Source organism: Phyllostomus hastatus, unplaced genomic scaffold, assembly GCF_019186645.2.
Source record: "Phyllostomus hastatus isolate PE091 unplaced genomic scaffold, TTU_PhHast_1.1 phas_scaffold_78, whole genome shotgun sequence".
NCBI classification, from domain to species: domain Eukaryota; kingdom Metazoa; phylum Chordata; class Mammalia; order Chiroptera; family Phyllostomidae; genus Phyllostomus; species Phyllostomus hastatus.
In genome coordinates this window covers 31,184,954-31,203,172 of record NW_025334041.1, presented here as the reverse complement: position 1 = coordinate 31,203,172, position 18,219 = coordinate 31,184,954, and the positions used below count along the sequence as shown (strand labels likewise).

Below are 18,219 nucleotides of genomic sequence, written 5' to 3'. Positions count from 1 at the left end.
ATGACATTAAAGAGCTCCTAATGGTTTTTTGTTAGTTTCAGTCTGTACAGCCATCAAAGAGCAATTGCTTTATCATTAATGCTAATCTGTCCTCAGAAATGAGCTAAAATTCTATTGACCTACATGTGGGAACTCTAGTTTTCTCCTAAAATGGTATTTACTCGCTACCTCAGTTTCTAAGTTTCTATATTTCAGAACTCCACCTCTGCTTCTTTCTCCTTAAACAAGGTACATGGCAGCCAGATCTTTCATTGGGCATTAATATGAACTAAATTGAGCTATTCTTACCTGGTGGTGAAAATAACTGACTAATTGTACAGCTTTCTTCTATCTTTTTTTTAAGTCCTTACCCAAAGATATATTTATTGATTTTTTTTGGGGGGGGGGGTGCGCGGAGAGAGAAAGGGAGTGAGGGTGTGGGGGGGAACGTAGATGTGAGAGAGAAACATCAATTGGTTGCCTCCCGTACACACCTTGATGAGCATCTAACTCTCAATATTTTGGGGCACAGAATGAGACCCCAACCAGCTGAGCCACCCTGCCAGGGCTTTCTTTAACCTTTTGATGGAAACTTAATTTATCATAAAATAAGATCTTAAATGTAGACTTTTCCCTTTTTCCCATGATTCTTTTCTACTTTATCTGAGGACATTTTTAGGTAGGAAACAGCTCCTGTATCCTTCCTCTGAAGGTCTCCTCTTTGCTTTGGGCAGGATGGTTTAAAGCTGTTAAGTTTGAAAAAGTCTAGAAGCCACAGCTACACCTGACTTAGAGAAACGCCTTTTCTTTATTTTCATGGCTCACATATTTTAAGCATACACACTTTGTAGAACTGATACAGTATTCTTTATTTTCTCTTGACAAACATTTGTATAACTTTTTTTCTCCTTCTTTTTGATAATTTTGGTATCTAAGATCACAAACTTAGAAGAACAGTTAGAGCAGTTTAGAGAAGAACTGGAAAATAAGAATGAAGAAGTTCAGCAACTACATATGCAATTAGAAATACAGAAAAAGGAATCAACTACCCGCCTACAAGAACTTGAACAAGAAAACAAATTATTTAAGGTAACTAGTTAAGAAAAACTTTGCCCATAAATAATTCATAGTTTTTTGTCCTGTGCAAACATTAGTATTAAGTAGTTGCTAAACCCATTTGCTAAGTAGTACTTAACAGAGGAACACTAGCTGCAAATAGATTTGCATGAAACTTGTTTTCAAGCCAGCAGAAACATTTGAATTCATCATAAATGAAAAAAGTTTCAGACCTTTTATCAAAATATTTTAAGAACTACTGATTTACAATAATTATATCATCTCTGAATCTTTTTAATTTGTACATTTTTGAGTGCTATATCTTTTGTAAGAGTTGATTGAAAGAAAGTGTAAAAATCACGTGTAATGATCTGTCCAACTAGGATGGGTATTTTTATCCCTAGGATGAAATGGAGAAACTGGGATTTGCCATAAAGGAATCTGATGCTATCTCTACTCAGGACCAACATGTGTTGTTCAGCAGATTTGCTCAAATAATGCAGGAAAAAGAGGTAGAAATTCACCAGTTGAATGAACAAATTACAAAACTTCAGCATCAACTTAAAATGACAACAGATAACAAGGTACACTAGTTTAAAATTGATAGTTACATGAAGTTAATTTAAGCTAGAATTTTAAAGGGCTAAAGAGTGATTTTTCTCCTTTCCTCTTTAAATGTAAAACCAAGTAAACCTTAATTTCCTTTACCTTTAATTTTTTTTTGTATTTTTGTTCAAGTACACTTGTTTCAATTTTCACCCTACCACACCACGCACTTTGCCCATTAATTTCAATATAACAAGCTAACTATATTTTTGTCATCTCCTGATATTGTCAGAGATTTTTCATGTTTTGCAGGGAGTCTCTGGTGACTTAAGCGTTCATCATATCATTCTAACCAACCTATTAAAAATTCTACTGTTTGATATGAGTTAAATAAGATGATACTTGGGTTCCATCTGCTGTAGACTGTTTTTGTTTCAATACTTCATTCTTTTCTATTAGAAAATACTTCATTCTTTTCTATATTGATATTGACTATTTTACTTATGGGAAACCAGCTACTAAAAGTGTAAATCATTTTACATTTAACAGAACTTTCTGTATGAAGGTATATAATTTAGGTCCTTCTTTGATATGAGGGCCTATATTAAGTTAATGTAACATGTTCAAGAACTATATTGTGTGATCAGTGCTTGAAGATCTTGCCCTAAAATAAAATTGAATTCTCAAAGATAAATACATATTTATTGTGTGTGCTACCTTTTTCTCATTAACTAATAGGTTATTGAAGAAAAAAATGAGCTGATAAGGGATCTTGAAACCCAAATAGAATGTTTGATGAGTGATCAAGAACGTGTGAAGAAAAACAGAGAGGAAGAAATTGAGCAGCTTAATGAAGTGATTGAAAAACTTCAACAGGAATTGGCAAATATTGAACAAAAAACATCAGTGCATGCTAATTCTGTCCCAGAAGAAGCAGATAGTTTAAAACATCAGCTGGATATGGTAATAGCTGAAAAACTGGCTTTGGAACAGCAAGTAGAAACCACTAATGAAGAAATGGCCTTTACTAAAAATGTACTTAAAGAAACCAATTTAAAAATGAACCAGTTAACACAAGAACTATGCAGCTTAAAGAGAGAATGGGAAAATAGGGAAAAAATCCAAAGTATACCACTGAAAAGTGATAATGTGGCTGTAGATGATCTGAGCAGAAAGAAACCTGAACTAGAAGAAGTCCTTACTGGGGGTGCTCTTCAGCCCCTGGAAAATCAGTCTTCCCTCAGATCTGTGGAAGAGAACAGTAGAGTTTCCATAAACAGTTTGGAAACAAAGGTGCTACAGCTTGAGAGTACTGTGAGTGCAAAGAACTTAGAACTTACCCAGTGTTATAAACAAATAAAGGACATGCGAGAACAAGTCCAGGCTGAAACAGAAATGCTTAAAAAGAAGATTGTAGACCTTCAGACTGTACTCGAGGAAAATGTTGCTGCTGCTGTTGTGAGTCAGGTCCAACTTGACGCAGTTAAGGAATATGTGAAACTCTGTCAAAGTGAACAGGAGAGTTCATCAGAGCCCAAAAGAGCAAATATACAGAATTTAAATCAACTGACAGAAAATGAAATGAAGTCAGATGTATCAGCATTAACCTTGAGAATATCAGAATTAGAAAGCCAGGTGGTTGAAATGCAGACCAGTTTGATTTTAGAAAAAGAACAGGTAGAAATCGCAGAGAAAAATGCTGTGGAAAAAGAGAAAAAGCTACGAGAACTACAGAAGCTATTGGAGGACAGTGAGAAAGAACAGGGAGGCAAAGAAAGGAAAAGAAGCCCTCATGGAGATTTTGAAGTTCCCAAGGTTAGTTTGTATTTAATTTTTTTTTTCACTTAAATAACCTAAGAAACTCTCTTTTCCTTTATTCCTTAAGCTGACTGCTAATTTACTAAATTAAATGTTATTCTTCACATGTAGCAATTGGTACATATAAAGCATTTTATAAAAATATTACTATTCTATACAATTAATTATCACTAGAATAAATGATACAAACTATATTTTGTAATTTAACTAGCATAGTTATTAAATAGAGTAGTCAGAAGGAATTTAGAAATGTTAAGTTTAGCAAATGTCCTCTGGAACTTGTGTGGGTTTTTTCCTTTTCCCTCTAACATGCATGTTATGTGATCATCCCTTTCAGGTAATAGAAAATATCAAAATATATTAGTGTTCTACTGAATTAACATATGAATGAGGAATACTTAGCTTTTGCAGATTTTATACTTGATAATAAATTTTATTCTTTTCTGTGAAAAATTTGCATTTCACCCTTATAAATCTACTTAGGTAAAGACCTGAAATCACAATTATTTCTTAGCATAGGACTGATATGAAAAGACATTAGCTTTCAAATTCTCACTTTATGTATTTTGAATTTTGTATAGTAATTGTGCCATCTTAATCTGATCACCAGGAGATTAACTGATATATCAGGATTCTATAAATATAATTTATTTTGCAAATGATAATTCTTTTCATTTATTAGGCTTTTTCTTCCTATTAGGCTTACTGGAAGTATAAACTATGAATATTAAAATTAAATGTGACTTTCCATGTATATAAAACTTCTAAGAACTATTTTAGTAATACCTAGTATCTTTTAAGAAAAGTGATATAAATATGAAAGTTTTTCAAAAGTACCAAAAATATTAAGTAATAATTTATAAATTTTAGTATATATACAATGAGAGTATTTACCTTTCACTTCTAGAAAATTATTCTTCTCTTTCCCCAAAATACAAAATAATGGTTCTGAAAATTTTTCTCTATTTGTTGAACAAACATGGATCATTTCAACCCCGTTTATCTGATAGGCAGTCATTCCTGATTTTTTTAAAAAAGCTTCTTTAGAATGTATATTGCCTTGAACTTTGCTATATTTTTTGAAAATGATATGTTTCTTATACTCTTCCACTGCCATACAGGCAACTACTGAGCTAATTCATACCAGTGAAGAAAGTGGATTTTTTGTTCAGCTTGAGGCTCTCAGAGCTGAGTCAGCAGCTACTAAAGAAGAACTTGCCAGTTACAAAGAAAAGGCAGAAAAACTTCAAGAAGAGCTTTTGGTAAAATAAGTAACTTAGCTCCTAATTCACTTGTTTCTACCTATCTTAATTTTATTTAAATTATATTCTTTTCTATAAAACAAACCCAAATCCATAATTTAAAACTAGAAAAAAATAAAAGCTTTTGTGAATTTGATGAAAAGTTATTATAAATTTCTTTGCTAGCATCTTCTTGCTTGATTTGCCTTAGAATCTTCATTAGGAAGATACTTTTAATCTCTATTAATGAAGGAGGAGAAGGACAGATGTTAAAGAAAGTTTATATTTCCCATGAGAACTAAAAGTAGAGGCTGATAAAATGATTTTATCTCTATGGTAATCTGTGGCCATATACTTATATATAGAAATACATATGGAGACTATGAGTGTTTCTGGATTTTTTATTATTCTGAGGAAAATGAACATATTAGTAGGAATTATACTCTCCTCTCAACCCTAAATTTTATGTTCGATATTTTAACTAGATGTTCTACTGTTCTATTTGTTGTGTTTTTAGGTGAAAGAAACAAATATGGCATTTCTCCAGAAAGATTTAAGTGAAGTTAGGAATCAACTCACAGAGGCAAAAGAGAAATTATCCTACTTCTTAGAAGAAGAAAAGATTGAGGTACAAGAAAACAGAAAGCTATTCATATTAGAGCCGTTTCCTATTAAAGAGGGTAAAAGTGCCGGATCCCAGACAGACAGGACTCTCAAGGTCAATAGCAGCAATCAGACTCCACAAATCCATGTCAGAAATGCAGGAATCCAAATTGATTTACAGAGCGAATGTCCATCAGAAGAAGTTACTGAAATAATCAATCAGTTTACTGAAAAAATTGAGCAAATGCAAGAGCTGCATGCTGCTGAAATTTTGGATATGGAATCCAGACATATTTCAGAAACTGAAACCTTAAAGAGGGAGCACTATGTTGCTGTCCAGTTACTGTCAGAGGAATGTCGTACCTTGAAGGCAGTGATACAGTGCCTGAAGTCTAAAGAGGTATTTGGTTTTCATAACGTGCTTTTCAGTGTTCTGTGATATTTTTCCCCCCTAAAATTAAGTGGTTTTAAGAGGAAAAGAAATTTAGGACAATCTCTTTTTTTTTAAGATTTTATGTATTTATTTTTAGAGAGGAAAGGGAGGGAGATGGGGCGGGGGACATCAATGTGTGGTTGCTGGGGGTCATGGCCTGCAACCCAGGCATGTATCCTGGCTGGGAATCGAACCTGCGACACTTTGGTTCGCAGCCTGTGCTCAATCCACTGAGCTACGCCAGCCAGAGGACAATCTCTTCATTATGATAAAATTACAATTGTAAGTTTTTCCATTATGGAAAGTCAGATACTAACTTTCCACAAAGTCCCTGTGCAGATTTGGAGCCTGATGTTACTGTTCCTTAATTCGTGAATGTTTCTTATTATGGTAGTGCCCATGAAGAAAAATTACACTTGATGTAAGCCATGGATAGTTTTGTTTATTTTAAAAAGGTGTGACAAACTTAGGTGAATTTTTTAACAGCATTACAAAGAACAAAATTATTTATGGGACCCTATTTGTATTGAAACAAAGAGAGTTATGTATTTTTTGTTTGTTTTCTCCAATTAGGGAGCCTCAATTCCTGAATTAACACATTCTGAGGCTTACCAAACTAGAGAAATATGTTCTAGTGGTAAGTTAAACATAAATTTCTGGAATTTATATAGTACTTGTATAAAAAATATTTGTTTAATAGTCAGTGGTTTTCTTTATTCTAGATTCTGGATCAGACTGGGGTCAGGGAATTTACCTTACACAAAGTCAGGGATTTGACTCAGCATCAGAAGGCCGAGGAGAAGAAGGTGAAAGTTCAACAGATTCATTCCCAAAGAAAATAAAGGTACTAAAAGACAGATATCTTTAGTAAAACTTACTGTGGTTTCTATGTTGAACATAATAGTGTATTTAAAGTTATATAGTAAGAACCTCTATGGAGAGAGAATTGCAGACCTAGAAGGAATCTTGGAGATCTGTTTAGTTTTATTCCCATATTTTACAGATAATAAAGCACAATATATTTGTATACAGACTTTTTTTAAATTTTTGTTACTGAAATTTTTGTTTGTCAAAATTATTAAAGTAGTTTCAAGGACTAGAACTTATCTCCTACATATTTCTTTTGGTCAAATTAGTGTCTAGTTATTAAATCCAAGAAGAACACATTAGATAAATAGACAGTATAATGTCATAGGCTGTCTTTTGAGATTGGCTTCCCCCTCCAGAGGGAGAGGATAGGATGGTGTTTCCTATCTGCAGTGGCTTTTCTAAATTAATCTAAGTAAGTATAAAGCTGTCTTGCTAAAAGTTCCCTTTGACTTTGTAGTCTTTGCGGTTTGTAATAATTCTGGCTTTTGGGTTTTGGCTTCTAGGGATTACTGAGAGCTGTCCATAATGAAGGCATGCAGGTGCTCTCTCTCACCGAGTCTCCCTATAGTGATGGAGAGGACCATTCTGTTGAGCAAGTTTCAGAATCTTGGCAAGAAGAGAGAAAAGCTTATCTCAGTACAATCTCTTCTCTTAAGGATTTAATTACCAAGATGCAGGTGCAAAGAGAAGCTGAGGTACTCAAGATTATTATGCTTCTAAATAGTTTTATATAATATGTATCGATTTTAAGGCAGTTCACAAATTAAATTGATGTTTGTGAGGTGTTTTATTAATTTACACACCCCAAGTCACATATTTGAAAATAAATTCACATATGCTTAGGTTCGTGTGCTCTTATTCACATTTGTTTAGGTGAGCAGATAAATATCCTTTTTAGAGCCTTTTTATACATGCTTATTTGGAGCTAACTTTTGTTTTTTATACTCTGCTAGGTTTATGACAGTTCTCAGTCTCATGAGAACTTCTCAGACTGGCGAGGTGAACTTCTGCTTGCCCTTCAGCAAGTTTTCTTAAAGGAGCGCAGTGTTTTACTGGCTGCATTTCAGACTGAACTGACAGCTCTAGGCACTAGAGATGCAGCTGGATTATTAAACTGTTTGGAACAAAGAATACAAGAACAGGTATCAAAATAAAACTTTACATCAAACTTAAAGAATGCTTTTTAACAGTAATAAAATGAATTGTTGATTAGTTTTATAGGAAATCTAAAGTTTAAAATTTTAACAGTAACTATTAAGAATATTTAGAAGAAAAATTATTACCGTATTTTTATCTTACATTAAAAAATTAGCAATATTGAAAATTAATGAGCTAATCCTCCAACTTGGGAAGTTTGAAAAAGAGAAACAAAATGACCCAAAAATATTAGAAGGGATATGATACAGTTAGTTCTTACAATTTGCAGTAGTTAGGTTCTGTGAAGTTGCCATGAATAGTGAGCCATTGCTACTAAAGGAAGTAGAGGAGTCAGTTTCTGTGGCCCCCTAATCGTGCCATTTTTGTCAACCAGCAATATATGACCTTATTTTATGTGTGGTTCTGTTTAAACACACTATATTTACTATATGTTGTTGATTCATTAACATTGAACTGATGCTCATCAGACTGCAACTCTTGCCTAAATGAAGCTTATCTAACACATGTGTACTTAGGAACACTACATAGTACTTCATTACTATGCTTGGGGACCATTTGAAACAGTAAAATCACCAATAAAGAGCACAGAAGTGCAAAAAACAGCACTATAAATGGGTGGTAGGACATGTGTTTATAATATAAGGGATGAAAAAAGAAGGCACTGCGTCACCTTGTTTAACTTCAGCCAGGAACGTGCACCCCTGGCATTTTGCTGCTGCATGTGTGCAGAAGCTGTGAAAACACTGCAGGCATTGATTTTAGGGGCACAAGTACATTTTAGTGAATAGGCAAATTTATAAATACATGATCCCCAAATAATGAGACTCAACCATAATAAGTAAAAGACATTAGTAAAATACATACAGTTGTACAATAGAGGATAAAAACAATAAAAACTGACTCTTTGAAAGGCTAGTATAATAAACTTTTCTGGAGGATTAGTTAAGGAAAAAAGGTAAAGCACACTCTTTTAAAAGTTAGGAATGAAAATGGGATCACAACCAAAGATACACAACCTGAGATATAGAAGTAATGGAATGTCATGAATAATTTTGTGCTTATGAAAAAACTTCAGTGAAATAGACAGGTTTTCTAGAAAAATATCTCTTACCAAAGAGATAAAAATAAAAAACTTGAAAAGGTCTGTAAATAATAAAGGAATCAAATCAGTTCATATTCCTCGCACATCATGTTTCTCTCTCTCTCTCCCTCCCTCCTTTTCCTTCTCTCTAAAAATAAATAAATAAAAATCTTTTTTAAAAAATACAGTTCACAGCCCTGGCTGGTGTGGCTCAGTGGATTGAGCCCCAGACTGTGAACTGAAGGGTTGCCAGTTCATTTCCCAGTTGGGGCACATGCCTGGGGTGTGAGCCAGGTCCCCAGTTTGGGGCATGCAAGAGGCAACCAGTGGATGTTCTCTTGCACATCAACATTTCTCTCCCTCTTTTTCTTCCTCCCTTCCCCTCCATAAAAATAAAATCTTTAAATAAAAAACTATAGCAATATTTAGGAATTTTTTTTAAAATCAGTTCATAACACTTAGCACCCAGATCTTGATTTTTTTTTTAAATACATTCTCCATCAAAAGGAACTAGGACTTCTTAGAGAAATGGCTGATTCCAAGGCAGGAGCAGGGAAAGTACAAGATGAAGTATCTCATTTTGCTAACAAGGAATTGCTGAAAGAATTAAGGGGATATGTCAAAAAGTCATAGAAGCCAGCTTGAAGGAGTTTCCTCTGGCTAAATTTAGGACAGTTTGAACATCAAACAAAATAATGAAAGTGAAAGCTATTCTCAGTGGCTTTTCCACACAAGTGGCTTTTTTTTTGTCTTGGCTCATGCCTCATACTTTTCTAAAATCTCTGAAAGAAGCAGCATCTGTCCTCAGCATACCCTCTCACTAAGTGGCCCCAGGCCCAGCAATAGCAGCAGCCAGCCTTAGTTCATAGCTTGGTCTCACATGGGTACCTGAAAGCCCAGCACAAGTAGCAGCCATCAGCAGATTGCTTTGTAGTTCATGCCAGGTGGCCCCAGTCACAACACAAGCAGAGGCTGACCTTGGCCTATACCTCCCAGGAGGCACCAGAGCCAGCACACCCAGTAGATAGCTTCAGACCATGTCAAACCCAACCTCCTCCACAAGCAACACACTCAAGAGGCACACTCAGCGGGCACCAGAGCTCTACTGAAGTAAGTCCAGCTCCATGGAGTGGGCCCCTGCACAGCTGATCCTCCATGGTGGTCGGAGGTTGGTAGTCAGTTTTTGTAGCTGACTGGCTTGGGTTAATCCCTCCCATTGACCTACCAACAACAGTCAATTCTCAACTACAAGAAGAGGGTATACAGCCCACACAAGGGACACACCTTGAGTTCACACCTTGGGTGACTGGGGAGGCTGTGCTACTGGACCCTACAGGACACCTACTACATTAGGCCACTCTACCATACCGTGCCTGGAGACGTTGCAGCTCTGCCTAGTACATAGAAACAAACACAGGGAGGCTGCCAAAATGAAGGGACAAAGAAACATGGCCAAAATGAAAGAACAGAGCAAAACTTTAGAAAAAGAACTAAACAAAATGGAGACAAGCAATCTATCAGGTGCAGAGCTCAGAACACTGGTTATAAGGAGGCTCAGTGAACTCAGTGAGGCCTTCAACAGCACAAAAAAAGGACTAGTCAGAAGTGAAGGATGCACTAACTGAAATGAATAATGTACAGGGAATCGACAGTAGAGTAGATGAAGCCAAGAATCAAATCAGCAATTTCGAATATACAGAAGAAAACAAAAAACCTAATCAGAAGAGCAAAAAGGAAAAAGAACCCAAAAATATGAGGGTAGTATGAGGGTAGTGTAAAGAGCCTCTGGGACAACTTCTAGCTTTCCAACATTTGCATTGGGGGTGCTAGACAGAGAAGAGAGCAAGAAATTGAACATTTATTTGAAAAAATGACAGAAAACTTCAGTAACTGGTGAAGGAGATAGACATACGAGTCCAGAAAGCGTAAAGAGTCCCAAACAAGATGAAATCAAAGAGGCCCACACCAAAGACACAGCATAATTAAAATACAAAACTTTAAAGACAAAGAGAGAATCTTGAAAGCAGTTACTTACAAGAATACCCCTATGACTATCAGTGACTGCCAGTCAACTAGCCAGTGTGGCTCAGTTGCTTGGAGCATTGTCCCATCAACCAAGGGTCTTTGGTTCAGTTCCCAGTCAGGGAATATATGTGGGTTGCAGGTTTGGTCCCCATTCATGGTTTATATGTGAGGCAGCAAATTGATGTTTCTTTCTCAAATTGATATTTCTCTCCCTCCCTTACCCTCTTTCTAAAAGTAAATAAATAAAATCTTTTTAAAAAAGAAAAAGCTAAAGGAGTTCATCACCACCACACCAGTCTTATATGAAATGTTAAAGGGTTTCCTTTAAGAAGAAAAATTTCAAAAATAGGAACAATAAAATGGCAATAAATACACATCTGTCAACAATTGAATCTAAAAAGACAAATTAAATGAACAAACAAAACAGAAACAAACTCATAGATACAGAGAACCTTTTGACAGTTGCCAGATGGGAGGGGATTTGGGGGGATGAAAAAGGTGAAGGGATTGGGAAGTACAAATTGGTTGTTACAGCAGTCTTGATGAAGTAAAGTACAGCACAGGGATTACAGTCAATAATATTCAAGTAACTGTATGGTGTCGGATGGGTGTGAGACTTATTGGGATGATCACTTACTGAAGTTATATAATGTCTAATCACTAGGATTTACTCCTGAAACCAGTACAGTAATGTATGTCAACTGTAATTGAAAATAAAAAATGATAAAAAATAATGAGAATAACATTTGAAAACAAAGGGTAAAATAAGAATTCATGAGTTTATACTGTATAATAAATGAACAAAAATTTTAATGGTAGAATGCCAACTAGCATGTAGGAGAAATGATGGAATTTGTAAATCACCCTTTATTAAAACTATAGTAATATGATCAGGAAAGTATATTTATAAACTCTCAAATCCCCAGAAAAATCCTTTTCAGTTAACAAATAGAAAAGCAGTAACTTTACAGTGGAGATCTTCAGATACTACCTTATCCAAGTGATTAGTTACTGTCACCAGAAATGGAACAGACAGACATCATATACTTCTCAATATGAAGGTCACGGCATCTCTTGTGTATAATTAAAATCTACTCATTGAGACATGTTAGACAAAAACAAGTTGAGGCCACTACACTGTATCAGAATGGCCAAAATAAAAACTAGTGACAACACCAAGTGCTGACAGAGAAATTGCATCTCTCATGCATTGTTTCAGGAATATAAAAGGGAGAGCCACTCTGGAAAATCATCTAGCAGTTTCTTATAAAGTAAAAATACACTTATGATATAACCCAGAAGTCACACTCACAGGTATTTAATCTGACAGAAATGAAAACTTATGTCTCCATGAGAACCTATACACGAATATTCATAGCAGATCTGTTGGTAACAGCCAAAAATTGGAAACAACCAAAATATCCTTTGACAGGTGAATGAATGAACAAAGTATAGCATATCCATACAGTGAAATACTACTCAGCAATTTAAAAGGAACAAGTGATTGATACCCTCAATATATGTTATATAATACTCTTGAAAATACAAGATTACAGTGATGGAGAATAGATCAGTGGTTGTTAAGAGTTAGGTGGCAAGAGGGTGTGGCTACAAAGGAGTTTCTTTGTGGTGATGAAACAGTCTGTATCATGACTGTGGTGGTGGTTACATGAACCTGTGCAGGTGGTGAAATTTCACAGTACTATATACCGATTCACTGACAAGTGTATTTAAAAACTAATGGTATCTGAATAAACCCTGGAGCTTAAGTGGTACTGTAGCAATGTCAGCTTTCTGGTTTTCATAATGTGCTATAAGTACATAAGATACTTCTAGGGAAGGCTGGCTGAAGGGTACACGACAACTTTGTCTTAAATTATTTCAGAACAAAAAGTTTTCAAAAACGAGGGACCTACTGCAAAATTACTAGCCTGTACTTTTCAAAAATTTAAGGTCACAAAAGGCAAAGATTTATAAAAAATACCAATTTTTCCCTTTTGCTAGTTAGGGCATGTAGCAAAATTTAAATAAGCTTTATACATTATACTGGGTTATATTAGGTTAATTTCTGCTTTGATAATCGCACTGTGGTTTCTAAAAGAATATTCTTTTTTTTAAGATTTTATTTATTTATTTTTAGAGCGGGAAGGGAGGGAGAAAGAGAGAGAGAAACATCAATGTGCAGTTGCTGGGGGCCATGGCCTGCAACCCAGTGATGTGCCCTGACTGGGAATCAAACCTGCGACACTTTGGTTCACAGCCCGCACTCAATCCACTGAGCTACGCCAGCCAGGGCTAAAAGAATATTCTTGTTTTTAGGAGATACACACTGCAGTTTTTAGGGATAAAGGAACATCTGCCTGCAACATATTCTCACACATTTTGAAAAAGAAAAATAAGGATATGTGTGTGGATGTGTGTAGATACACACACGTTTATGTAGAGAGAGAATGGTAAATCAAACATGGTTAACATTTGGGTAGTTTGGGTGAAGAACACATGAGATTCCATACACAATTTTTGGATCATCTCTGTGAAATTATGTCAAAATATGAAATTAAAAACATTTTTAAAATCTACCTGCAAGAATTATACCAAGTCCAAATGGTTTTACAGGTGAAGAAGTCTGCCATGCACTCAGGGAGCAGCTAACTCCCGAGTTACACATGGGCTCCTCACTGTCGGATGATTTGAGGCATGCCCTATCATTTTCTGAGGAGACTAGTGTAACCCTATTCCAAAGTCAGATAAAGGTAATAGAGGAAAGAAAAAACATGGGCCTATTTTATTCCTGAACACAGATGCAGAAATCCTCAGTGAAATACTAACATACCAAATTCACCAATGCACATATTTTTAAAGACACAACTACCTTTCACTTATTCAGAGTTACAAAGGTGGCTACCATTAAAAATAACTCATGTGACTCATTACTTTAACAAATTAAAGGGGGAAAAGAGACAGTGATCACCTCAAGAGATAAGGCTAATTAATTACTTAATTAGAATGAAGAATTTTATACTTTAAAATATTACCTTAAAGCAAATAAACTAAAAAAAATTTATCAAACTAAGATTATGCCTAGCAAAAACCTACAACAAACATATCTTATAGTTAAATGTTAAAAATATTTCTTAATAAAGCGTTCAGTAATTTGTTCAACCTACTACTGAATATTTAGTGACCTAATGTTTAGCTGGCAAAGCAGGAGAAATAAGTAAGAGTAAGGGGTGGAGAAGACCCCTTACTCACTTACATAAAAAACTGAAGAGGATCTATACACACACATGTTTAGAATTGATAAAGTTTTAAATTTTGCTGCATAGAAGATCAAGATGTAAAAATCTGATTTCTCAGTAAATGTTATTTTTAAAAAATGAATTACAATAGCATTAAATGGACAAATTCCTAAAACTTAAAAACTATCAAAACTCATGAAAAGAATAAAAATCTAATAGATCTATAATAAAGAGTTAAATTACTAATTCTAAAATTTCTCACAAAAGAAAAGCCTAGGATCAGATGGCTTCACTGGTGAATTCTACCAAATGTTTAGTAGAGTTAAGACTCATCCTTCATAAACTCATCAAAATAAAAGAGAGAAGGGAACATTTCCCAACCCATTCCGTGAGGACAGTTGTTGCTCTGATTCCAAAACCAGACAAAGAAATTACAAGAAGGAAAATACCGACCAATTATCCAATGATGTTAAAACAACCAATGGAAAAGTGGACAAATGATGTAAATGGACAATCTCATGGAAGACAATTAAAAATATCCAATAAATATATAAAAAGATGCTCAAATAAAATATAGTATATTATTCATACTATGGAATACTAGATATGAGGGAGGACCCAAAAATAACAATTAGCTCCTAGAGGGCGGACCCCTTGTAGTACAGGCTTCCCCCAGTAGGTGGGTGTTCTAGGAACCCGTCTGTAATAGTGCACCAGCTGGTGGTGTGAGAGGCTGTGTTCAGCTTCAGTGAATCTTTTTGAAGACTTTTACTATGTTTGCCCATTTCACAATGGGTGATTTATGAGTGCACCTGCCCCGACCACACCGAGTGTTCAGAAGTGTTTGACCCCAAAACGGCATGACCCCCATGGCCCACACTCCCTATTCATCTTATCTCACCCCAAGGGACTTTGTGTGTTTCCCTGTGAAAAAAGTCCTCAGAGGACATGTTTTGCCCATGTGGAAGAAGTGAAACCAAAAACATCAGAAGGATTAAAAGGTATCAGAATCAACGAGTTCAAAAACTGTTGTAAACAGTAGAAAAAAACATGTTGATAGGTGTATTGCATCAAATTGTACTTTGAAGGTGACTAAAGTTTAAACATGTAAGAATAATAATTTTTTATAAATAAGTCTTGGAATTATTGGGTGCCCCTCATAATACTGAAATGAGGGCTACATGTGTCAACCCATTGGTTTACCAAAATGTTGTGAAAAAGGCAAATTACATCAAGATAAATACAATATGATGCCATTTATATAAAGCTTCAAATATGCAAAAAACAACATTGTATATTATTTAGCATGTGTGTATGTAACAATATACAGAGAATTAGAAGATATGAATTTGATTAAAAAATATAATGTAATATAAAAATTAGAAGATAAAATTTAATATGAAATTAGAAGACTTAGAATTTGGTTATTTCCTGAGCAGGCAGTGCAGGGGAGGATGTATTCAGGGGGTTACATACAGGGGTTTTGATCGTATAGGTGCTATTTTCTAGGCTAAGGACATGGGTGTTTATTATAGTATTCTTCACGTTGTCTTGTGTGTTTGAAGAATTTCAAAATAAATGTTAAGATTAGTAACCAGAAGTAAATCCTAATGAGGAGGAAGAGAAAATTAATCATTTCTTTTCAAAATTTTAGCATTTGTATATCATTCATTCTTCTTCAGATTCCTGGTTGTTAATTTTGTTGTCTTTATAACTGTCTTCACTTGATTTTTCACTTTACATTTTTACAGAGTATTGAATATCGAGCAGCTATGGAATGCCTTCAGAAAGCAGATAGAAGGAGCTTGTTATCTGAAATTCAAGCACTGCGTGCTCAGATGAGTGGCAGAAAAATGACTCTGAAAAGAGAACAAGAGAGCGATCAAGCAAGCCAAGGTACGCTGTGTGGGGGCTCAAGTGATAGCACCAGTAGGCGAAATGCTTCACATTGTCTCCCTCCTCGTTTCTCAGTTAGAACTCGTCTCGTCTCAATCACATTTCCTTCTCATTCTCCTATCAGGGGGAGAACCTACCTTAATTACCCTAGGGACTAAAGGATTGTCCAGTTGGTTTTAGACATACATATGTGTGTATATACATGTATATATCTGTTTATATACAAGTTGGGGAAAAAGTAAGTTTATGGTTGTGAGTACATGAAACACAGAGTTTATTCTTATATTATTATTTATTAATTATTGTGCTATTTCCCATACAAACAACTGTAAACCTGCTTTCGCCCCACCCTGTATATCTGTGTGTGTGTATATGTATTTAAATATTTACGCACACACACAGTTGACCCATGACCAGTGTGAGGGTTGGAAGTGATAACTACTTGTGCAGTTAGAAACCTGAGAATACCTTAAGATGGCCCTCTGCATACATGAGGCCCAACCACAGATCAAAACTACAGTTGTGTTGTTAGAGTTGAAAAATAGTTTACATTAGGGTTCTCTAACCAAATGGAAACTCTTGCTTAGCTTTGGGAACAGAAATAAAATAAATAGGTAATGCCAGTCTTACTATGCCAGATAAGCTGATTGCTCCATCTCAAAAGCAGCGATTCTTGAAATTGGGAAGAGGCGGTGGTTGTGCAGGAGAGGGAGCTGTTGTTCGGCCACTGCAAAGAAAACATGCTGTGTGTGGCAGACTGCCTGGTAAGAACCTGCTTTAAAATAGCAAAGGATTTTGCTTTTATGTCCTGTAGAGTTTGAAAACAGCTTTTGCTAGCTTTGTATGGAAAGAGTATGACAGTGACTCTTACAAAATACTTTAATCAAAGAGACTACAATTTTCTAAACAGACATTTAATTTAAAATGAACCAGCATTGTGTTGACCCAGGGTATTTAGCTCATTGTTCATTATTTTCCTTTCTTTTGAAGCTCTAGGTGAGGATAACCTAAAAGAAAAAAAAATCCACAATGAAAGTAACTGTTTCTTTATTAATCCTTTTTTAATTGTGAACTATAACACACATTCAAAAAAATACAAATGTGAAAATGTACAATATAACAAATCAGATGAGTATCTGTGGAAACATCACCTGTGCCAAGTGTCTCAGAAGCCCCCTTCCCAGCATCCACTCCTCTAGTAACCTAGAAGTGACCATTATCCTGATTTTTATTGTTGTACTACCTATTTATATATTCCTAAACCACAGAAGTTTAAAGTTTGCCCTGCTTTTGAACTTTATCACTATCTTCTGTCACCTCTCTGTAACATTCTTCTAAGTTCCTGTAGTTATCTCTAGTTCACTATAGAATTCCCATGTGTTATTATTTCACAATTTATATATCTTGTTAGCTGCTAGATCCAGTGCTAATCTGCATATTGTTATACCGTGTTTCTGATGCATATATGCGTGACTTCTCTGGGTACAGACCCAGGAGTGGACTTGCTGGACAATGAAACACATATCTTCAAATTTATTAAATAATGCCAAACTGTTTCCCAAGTGGTCACATTAGTTTGTACACTTGCTAGCAGTACTTGAGAGTTTCTGTTGCTTCCCATCTTTGCCAACAGTTGCCACTGTCAAACCTTTGTTGCCATCTGGTGGGTGTGCAGTGTATCATTATTGTGGTTTGGTTTCAGCTAACCACATTTACTGATTACTGAAGTGGTTAGTCCTTTTGCCATGATTATTGGCTTATGATTATTGGCTAGCTGGATTTCTGCCTTTGTGATGCTTCTTTTTTTTAAGATCGTATTTATTTACGTTTTAGAGAGAGGGGAAGGGAGGGACAAAGAGAGGAAGAGGAACACCAATGTGTGAGAGGTACATTGATTGGCTGCCTCTTGCACGCCCCCAACTGGGGAACCTGGGCCTCAATCCAGGCGTGTGCCCTGAGGGGGAACCAAACCTGCAACCTTTTGGTTCTGAGGCCAGTGCCCAGTCCTCTGAGCCACACTAGACAGGTTTGTGATGCTTTTTCAGATCTTTCCCCCATTTTCAATAGGGGTATCTCTTCATTCAGAGCTGCAGATAGACATCATTTGAGATTAAATTGAAATCTAATTTTCATCGTGTCTAGTGAAGGCACATTTTTGTTTCATATAATGGTACAAACACTTATGCTTTTGTAAATTTTGAAAGTTATAACATAGTCTTATATTTATCACTGGAAAACTAAAGATTTTAAATATTTCTGAGCAAAGAGGTATAA

The 18,219-nt window shown here is 35.4% G+C and overlaps 1 protein-coding gene across 7 annotated transcripts in view; it reads left to right on the top strand.

The window, feature by feature from the left end:
• The window catches only part of AKAP9 (A-kinase anchoring protein 9), a 169,390-nt gene that overhangs the window by 136,123 nt on the left and 15,048 nt on the right, over positions 1 to 18,219 (top strand). For 4 of the 7 annotated variants that reach the window (XM_045827242.1, XM_045827244.1, XM_045827241.1 and 1 more), the window contains 11 exons: positions 916 to 1,068; positions 1,440 to 1,619; positions 2,320 to 3,396; positions 4,521 to 4,661; positions 5,158 to 5,643; positions 6,250 to 6,313; positions 6,399 to 6,520; positions 7,050 to 7,241; positions 7,500 to 7,688; positions 15,801 to 15,945; positions 16,584 to 16,709. In XM_045827242.1, coding sequence (XP_045683198.1) covers positions 916 to 1,068; positions 1,440 to 1,619; positions 2,320 to 3,396; positions 4,521 to 4,661; positions 5,158 to 5,643; positions 6,250 to 6,313; positions 6,399 to 6,520; positions 7,050 to 7,241; positions 7,500 to 7,688; positions 15,801 to 15,945; positions 16,584 to 16,709 — 2,875 coding nt within the window. The remainder of the gene's footprint in view (positions 1 to 915; positions 1,069 to 1,439; positions 1,620 to 2,319; positions 3,397 to 4,520; positions 4,662 to 5,157; positions 5,644 to 6,249; positions 6,314 to 6,398; positions 6,521 to 7,049; positions 7,242 to 7,499; positions 7,689 to 15,800; positions 15,946 to 16,583; positions 16,710 to 18,219) is intronic. The other 3 variants (XM_045827246.1, XM_045827243.1, XM_045827247.1) reach the window with 1 other exon arrangement.